Raw genomic sequence first — 8,143 nt, forward strand, 5'->3', positions numbered from 1 at the left:
ATTTACCAATTAACTCGATCCAATTACTTTATAGTATTAACAAAACTATTCACCTGTTGTGACGTCCATGACGGTGCTGTGATGATTTTGATGATGACTTTTGTCATTACTGCTGCAAACCTTATCACTTCAATAAAACGTCCAAGTGAATTAAAGTCCACCGTCATCGATTTCAGGGTAGACGTGAAACAGTTAACTGTCAGCGCCTGCTTCCTCCCAGCTCCACGCAGTGGACTATGAAATATTTGGAGGACAATTGGTTAAGTGGAGTTAACCGTTGCCTTTTCTCCCTGAGGTATCTTCCTTTTTGATCCTGCCGAGCCTGGCGCCTTGCAAAACACAACTTGTCTGGCTTATTAAATAGTATGACCTGGAGAAAGAAAACGCCTGTTGCTTCTCAACTGAAGCCATTGTGAAGCGAGAAGAGCTCATGACAGGCCTTAAATTGCTGTAATGCTGTGTGACCAACAGTCATACCTAATCAATTTCTATCCTGGTAGCGCACCTTTTCTTATTTGATTTGATTCTTGCTTTCATTAGTCTGCTCGTTTTTATTCTCAGACTTTATTCTGCGTGTTTTATTAATTCTATTTTATTTTATTTTTTAAAAATCCGTATTATATATTTTTTGTCTGCGGATTTCAGATTTCTCCCTCTTTGATGAAACTATTTCTTTGATATTGACATGTGAGTCTTTAGTTCCTGCTCAGCTTTACAGTAGGAGAATAATTCAGTGAATAGTGGTCGGCTAATGGATGAAAATGGTCAAGAGAGTCCTCCCCACTGGTTAATTGCGCTAAAATTGGTCTAAGCTACTTTGTGAGGGCCATCAATAGCCTCGCACCGCATGGGGTCTGTATGATTAACTTCTCCTTCCTTTCAAAGGCCTCTTGATGTTCCTTTGGAAGAAAGTGAGCCAATCAAAACCGCACTCCGAGACGTCACGAAGCCAACTTGACGAGCTGATTGGTGGGAGCGGGGAGGGGGAACAACCCCTGTCCTTTTATAGACGACCCCGTACAGCGCGTAAAAGCTACTGGGCACCACTGACAGCGCGGAGACGCATATTGGACACTGTACACCTCAGCAACTCCATTCCTCTGAACGGGCCGCGCGGAGGTGCATGGCCCCATCCCCCTGTATCATGATGAATCCTGTGCAGGGGTCGCCGTCGCAAGACGCCAAACAGCTTCATCAAAAAGAGGAGACGGATACGGAGGGAGAGGAACTTCAGCCTAAAGACATGACCACTGACAAAGGATACAAACTCCAGCGGAGCAGCCTCCCGTTTAGCGTCGAGTCGTTGATTTCTAAGAAGACCACCTGTCGGACTTCTTATTCCCCCACAGATTTAGCTCTGGTCCTGCCGAAGCCCGTGGTTGGGCAAGTCGGTGCGCAGTTCTCTCCAAGGACTCTTTACGCGGAGAGAAAGGTTTCCGCGGAGAGCTCGCAGGGTGTTTCCAGTAGTTCCAGCGAGGACAGTCCGCAGTTTTGTGAGAAAGATCAGAGCACTTGGTTCCAGACGTCCTCCTTTTCCACTCCGCCTCGTAAGTCCATCCCTCTGCTGTACTCGGGGTTTTTACAAACTGTAAAACAAGGACAAGCTGCATGTATCCATCATTTACTGTCGAAAATCAAAGAATCAGTTATACAACATTAAACTTTCCTAGTTATGTTTCAGTGATATTAAACTTGCCCACAGCTCTACAGACTGTGCGTAATTTTCTTCCTTGCATTTTGCCTTTTGTTGTGTCTACCAAATAGCAAATAATATATGGTTATGTGTACCACTGAGTAACGAGAAACACACATTTGTTGTCAGATATTTTCAGCATTTACCTTCATGTGCAGGTGATATTAAAAATCAGAGAGTCACAGTGTGAATAAACCTGACAGTCTTTGAACGGCTGAATATGATCAGTTTGTGATGCAGTTTGACAACAAAAATACAGTAAAACCTTCTTATTAGTGCGGGTTTACTTCCTGTATGTGTTCACGTTTAATATCGATGTTCACCTGCTGTGGTGATTCCCTTCATCTTCAGCTTCAAATTAATCTAATCCCCGCTATTTTCCTTTGTATTTTTTCCTCTAACAGGGAGTTCAAGTCCAACTCAGTGTACTTTAAGGAAACACAAAAACAACAGGAAACCTCGCACGCCCTTCACTACCTCCCAGCTGCTGGCGCTGGAGCGCAAATTCCGCCAGAAGCAGTACCTCTCCATCGCCGAGAGAGCCGAGTTCTCCAACTCTCTCAACCTGACGGAGACTCAGGTCAAAATTTGGTTTCAGAACAGGAGGGCCAAAGCCAAGAGACTGCAGGAGGCCGAGCTGGAAAAGTTTAAACTGGCCTCTAAGCCCGTCCTGCCCGCCTTCGCGCTGCCGTTCCCCCTCGGAGCGCACATGGGGTCTCCGGCGTGGGGCCCGTCAAGCGCCTTCCCGAGGCCAAGTCTGCCGGTCCCAGGACTGTTCAGTGGACCCGTCACTTATGGGATGTACTATTTGTCTTAGTATTACTGTGTGCATGGGTGCGTGTGTGTATGTGTGCGTGGTTTTATGGGGACAAAAACTCTTATGTCATGGTTGCAATACACTTATGAACGGAGACGATGCGTTTTTCTACATTTCTACGGAAAAATATTTTTACATGTTTAATTTGGAGAGACATTTTCTTACCTCCAGAATAAAAACAATTCAAATTTGGGGCACATTTTTGATACATAATTGTGTGCGTATTTGGGCTGAGTGAGTTTACTTGCTCTCCTCACTTTGAGACAGCGTCCAGCTCTGTGGATTCACGGGCCTAAATGACCTTCGGCAAACTTCCAAAAGTAAATGTCAGGTTTTTTAAACGACATGCCTTAAATATCTCATTCCAGGCCGCCCGCCGAGCTCCGCAGTAGTTTGTGAAAATGGACATTTTAAAGTGTGTCAAGACATGAAGGCAAGGATCTAATGATGCGGAAGGAAAAATGTTTCGAAGCAACAGAAAAGTACTTAAACGGTGTCAGTGCCTTAAGACCAGTGTATCACTTGAAGTATTTCTCCTCATTGACTGTTTCTGGTAAAACTGTTTCCCAGAGTTGCTGTTTGGATATTTGTATTTCCCAACAGCGGTTCCTGTCACGATTTCTATATTTTTTGGAGCAAAATTATATTTTAGAAAAACTCATGTATTAGATGTCTTTTTTTTACTCTCACAACGTGGCCTTTATGGGAGTGATAATAGGTTTTCTCTGAGGAATTTTGCTGTAAATGTAAATAAAATGTAGTGTTCATAAATCCCTGCGGCCTCGCTTGAAGAGCAGCAGGGAAAGTGGTATTTATTGAATATCTTTGTATCTGTACTGTGTACATACATCACTCTATCTAAATGTTCAGTTACTTGTAAAAACTGATTTTAGTAAATAAACATTATACAAGACCTGAAAGTGGCTGATTCATTCTCCAACCTTTCCCCACTGTTCTTTATTTTTCTTTTTATGCTGTATATGAACAATTTACTTATAACCTAATTGAGTTTAAATCTATTGAGTCAGCGGAGCAGAAGTCTGAAGCTTTGCTGTGGATTTATATAAAGTGATCCTCCAAGAAATATGACTTTATCAAAACGAGCACAGACTTGTGCATTAATGTAACTTTTAATGAAAGCTGCTTCTTGCCAAATGTCAACACTGCCAAAAACTCATCGCATGACCAACATAATTGTTGTTGTTATCTAATTTGATAATGGTCCATTAATTATGGAGTTTTTCCAGAGCCGTGCCATTTACTTTGCACAACTTGAATTCAAAATAGCGCACAGACCATAATTGACTCATTAAACACTTTGGGAATAAAAAAGAGATTCATTATAAAACTTTAAGACAATATTCAGACAAATTAAAAATATTTTACAATATTTTAGCACAACTGTACGTCTTCTTTGTCGACCTTTGAAGGCTTTTAATCCAACATATTCAGAAAATCAATGCAAATGTGTATTGTCTCAAATAATACATAAATGTGTTTAACCGGCACTTGGAAAATTCCACAAACATACATGTGCAGAAGAAAATATTTCCAATTATTATTATTTCCAATATGTCGTTTCTGCCCACCTCAGAGGCCGACATTCACCTGCGTGTGTCGTTATCGTGCATACAGAAATCTTGTGAAAACACAAATTATCGTACAACTGGGAGCAAATTAAATTTTGTTAATGGCCCAGTGGATGTTAGACGTGGTGTATTCTTCTGATTTATCTAATTTACTTATTGTTTGTTTACTATAACATGATGGTATAACCTATAACACTGCAATATATATGTATGTATGTATATATCGTAAATATATCGTATATACACACACATATATATCGTATACATCATATATCGTATACATCGTATTTTTAGTTATTTACATAGGAGTTTTTTCATTTTCCCGTTTTCCTGCATTTGTTCTCTCGTTGCCTGACCTCTCCAACAAAAAGTGATCCCGTGTTGCCTTTATATGTTCAATTAAATCACACAAACACGGTTTATTTTGGAGTGTATTTATCATTTTTACTTTTTTTTAAAATTCATATATCCAGTAAATCACATAGCTGCAGTTGGAGCCTTGTATATGTGCTTTCGACGAATACACGGAGGCGGTGTGAGTCGCAGTACTCTGTCCGTCCAGCAGAGGGCGGCGGCGGCTCCCTGCCGCTGCTGCTCCCGGTCCTCGTGAAGAAGAGGAGACGCACTTCCGTTCTGTCAGACTACGCTTAGCACAGCGAGGTGAGTACGCTAGCTGCTGAATGAAAGGACATCTCATCAAAGCTGCTTAAATAACCACTGGTGCTGCTTGCGTTTTTATCGTCGTGCACGGGATTTAAAAGCATACCTGACGTCCAGTCGATGTTTTCTTTTTAAAACCCTGCCGTGACAGAGAGACGTCTCTGACCTTGGCTAGCAGGCTAACGGAGCTTAGCTCGTCTTGCAGGAAAGGGCCCGGTGTCATTGACTGTGAGAAATGTGTTTTCATCACATTATCGTCTCTGTTAGGGATTAAAACATGCTGGATCATCTGGCACATGCAGTCGACAACGTTACCTCGCTTTAAACTGTATGAATGTCTTCACGTCTGTCTGCTTTAACGCTGTTAGTCAGCAGAAACCTTTGCTCTGTCTCACAACTATCACATTTATTATACATGCATGTTATAATGCCGCAGTTTAATTAAGTGAACTCGATGTATTGAACTGCATTATGAAGCGTGAGCGCAGTGTTCATTAGACTTGTTTTAGTCAAGGCTGCAGCTTTGCTTCGTGTATCAATTAAAGAGGTTATGAACAATTTTGTCACCAGCATGCATAAATAATATAAATAACCTGCCACACGTGTGCACATGGTCCTATATAATACACGTGGACTTCCAGGTAATTAGATTCAGAATGTTAGATGATTGAGGACGGAGCTGTTGAATTGTATGACATTATATTGATCTAGTGTGTCCTCATTGATCTAAACTGAAAAGGCAAAATATTAGAAACACAACTGCAGCACTACATTTTGTGTAAAACAGAGTGTACGTTCAGTCTTGACCTTGGTAACAGAAGGGTGGCAAAGGAACCTGAAAAAGACTAATAAGTGGACCTTGAGCTATTTTTGTAGTCTCAACAAAAAGCAGAATGTTAACTTTTACAAAGGCAGCACGCATTGTAGGGCTGTTGGTCTAGACTTTTAAGCTTTTCTTTATTCTATTTTTTGTTTATTTAATGTTTTCTTTAAAACCCTGGTTTTACAGAAAGACTTCTATGTTTGAATGTTCTTCTGCACTAAATTTCTTTCCACATATCAGACGTCAAGATGGCAGGCCGTCGTGTAGCCCTGAAGGCCATTGACTGGGTGGCGTTTGCTGAGCGGGTTCCACCCAACCAGAAGAGCATGTTCAACGCGCTGAAGACTCGCACTGATGGCATCGCTGCCAAGTTAGTTTGACACTTACAACAGACTTACAGAAAGTAAACTTACGGTACAGAGCGTCGAGTGTTTATTGAAATCATCACTGCTTAGAGGTGGACAAGTTTTCTTGCTGATGAGCAAAACATCAATGAGAAGTTTCATAGGCGTCCTCTGAAGTTTTCTTCCATGCAATCACAGACTGGCAAAACAGCCACAGAGCTGTCCACTGCTCCTGGCTTAGCAAGGTGCTGGAAAGACAGTCACATGTAAATTCATAAAAGACCATGTGTACGATAGGATGTTTTTTTTTGTTTGTTTTTTTTCCAGGGCACAGCTCCTTGTGTCAAAGGTGTTCTTTTTTTGTATTCACACATCAGGGATCAGAGAGTATTTCTTGGCAGTTTTTATTCTTTCCATCTGATTTGTTATTATTATTAACTGGGCTATAAATTGGTCTCATATGAAATTACTTCCTATAATCTGTTATTTGACATTTTAATCAAGTCATGAACACACATTTTTTTTGTTTAATTATTTGTACTGATTTGATTCTTTGCTTGCTGCACCTTCATTGTCATTTGTTAAACTTCATCTCCTCTCTTTATACCAGACTCACCTCCCTGCCAGAGACTGCTGCAGCCATTGACTGGAGTTACTACAAGACTGCAGTGGCCAAAGCCGGGATGGTTGATGAGTTTGAGAAGAAGGTGAGCTTTCCTCGACTGAGTTATTTAGCTACATAACAGCTTTCACTTGAATTGTAGGATTTCTATGGCTTCATCCAGCTGTGCTGAGACTTCAGTTGAGCATAAATACACTGACGTCATTTGTAGAGGCCTCAGAATCTAACTGACAAATCTTAGCGTGTCACTTTTATGATCTTTTCTAAAATGACTTCTTGTCTGAACAGCTTTGAGGATGGCAATGTGAGGGAATAACATATGTTTAGCTGGTGGCTGTAAAACAAAGTCATCATTTCATTAGTTTGTTTAGCTGTTTTTTTCCCCCAGTGATAAACCATAAATGTTATTCCTACACACAGTTCAAAGGCCTGCAGATCCCTGAGCCTGTTGACACACAGACGAACGCCATCAACGCACAGGAGGTGGAAGCTGTAAGTGATCGCATCAAACAAATCCATGTATTGCCTGAATTTCAGATTTATTACTAATCTAGAAACTTAAATATACAACTGAGAATATTTTTGTAACTGCTGTGGGAACTTTTAATGTGCCCAAATTGAAATCCACACAGGACTGAAGCAGACATTGTAAATCATTTCAATTTTCTTTGACAGAACAAAAGTGCAACAGCCTACATTGAAGCATCTAAGGCCCGCGTTGCTGAGTATGAGAAAAGGGTGAGACAGTAGTTGCATAATTTGCTAAAACACCTTGTGGATGACTTCAGGAAGTCTGTGTATATATAACCTTACTGATTTATTTTCTGTCCCGACCTTTCTGTTCTCTTTGGTCTCAGTTGGCTAAGTTCCAGAACATGATCCCCTTTGACCAGATGACCATCGAGGATCTCAACGACGCCTTCCCCGAGACCAAGTTGGACAAGGTCAAACACCCTTACTGGCCCCACAAGCCCATTGCAGATCTGTAATCCTATTACTGGACATTCAACCCACAATAAAGACTATGTATTTTAAAAGAGTACTGTTGGATGATTTCACTGTTTGTTAAACATCTGAAAATAAAATGTGTATCTGTCTGAGTTGTTTTGAAATATGGGGTATGTGAGGCAGCTTGTGATAATGTAGGTAGTGCCCAGGAGGGGGCAGTGTTGCTTTTACTTTGAAAGGTAAACTTGGTGGTTAAACTGGTTATTTTGCTTACCACCTTTTGACACTAATGTCATAATTAAACTGCTTTCCGCTTGGATTGATGCCTGCAACCACTATATGGTGAAAGATATGTTGCTAAGTTTAATGTGGTACTACTTTCCTGGTTATCTAATCAATAGAGACGGTTTCCTGATTTAATTACCAGCAGATTATAGCGGTTATAAATACTACCGTTGACGCAATCACTTTAGTCAGTGATAAATCTGCATGTTAGCATATAATATGTTGTACGTCATATTTACAAACGTCATCTAAAACGCGTCCAAAGTCCAATTGAAACGCTCTTCAAATTCATGTGCGTTTAATTTAGCGCAATGGCCATCATTCATGATTTTATCCAATCACGGATCGGCTGGGTTGTGTCT

At 40.8% G+C, this 8,143-nt stretch overlaps 2 protein-coding genes across 2 annotated transcripts; both read left to right on the forward strand.

Moving 5' to 3' along the window:
* Positions 1 to 1,042: 1,042 nt before the first annotated feature.
* Positions 1,043 to 3,422, forward strand: LOC104922226 (homeobox protein MSH-C-like). The gene is made up of 2 exons (XM_010734997.3): positions 1,043 to 1,547; positions 2,098 to 3,422. Exons 1-2 carry the CDS (start codon positions 1,124 to 1,126, stop codon positions 2,508 to 2,510), a joined length of 837 nt encoding a protein of 278 aa, XP_010733299.1. The 5' UTR covers positions 1,043 to 1,123; the 3' UTR covers positions 2,511 to 3,422.
* Positions 3,423 to 4,633: 1,211 nt separating this feature from the next.
* On the forward strand, positions 4,634 to 7,648 carry atp5pd (ATP synthase peripheral stalk subunit d). Its single transcript, XM_019259409.2, has 6 exons — positions 4,634 to 4,759; positions 5,823 to 5,952; positions 6,537 to 6,633; positions 6,969 to 7,040; positions 7,224 to 7,286; positions 7,406 to 7,648. The coding sequence occupies exons 2-6, from the start codon at positions 5,831 to 5,833 to the stop codon at positions 7,535 to 7,537; spliced, it is 486 nt and encodes a 161-aa protein (XP_019114954.2). The 5' UTR covers positions 4,634 to 4,759; positions 5,823 to 5,830; the 3' UTR covers positions 7,538 to 7,648.
* Positions 7,649 to 8,143: the final 495 nt, after the last annotated feature.

The sequence above is a fragment of the Larimichthys crocea genome, chromosome X (genome assembly GCF_000972845.2).
Source record: "Larimichthys crocea isolate SSNF chromosome X, L_crocea_2.0, whole genome shotgun sequence".
NCBI lineage: Eukaryota > Metazoa > Chordata > Actinopteri > Sciaenidae > Larimichthys > Larimichthys crocea.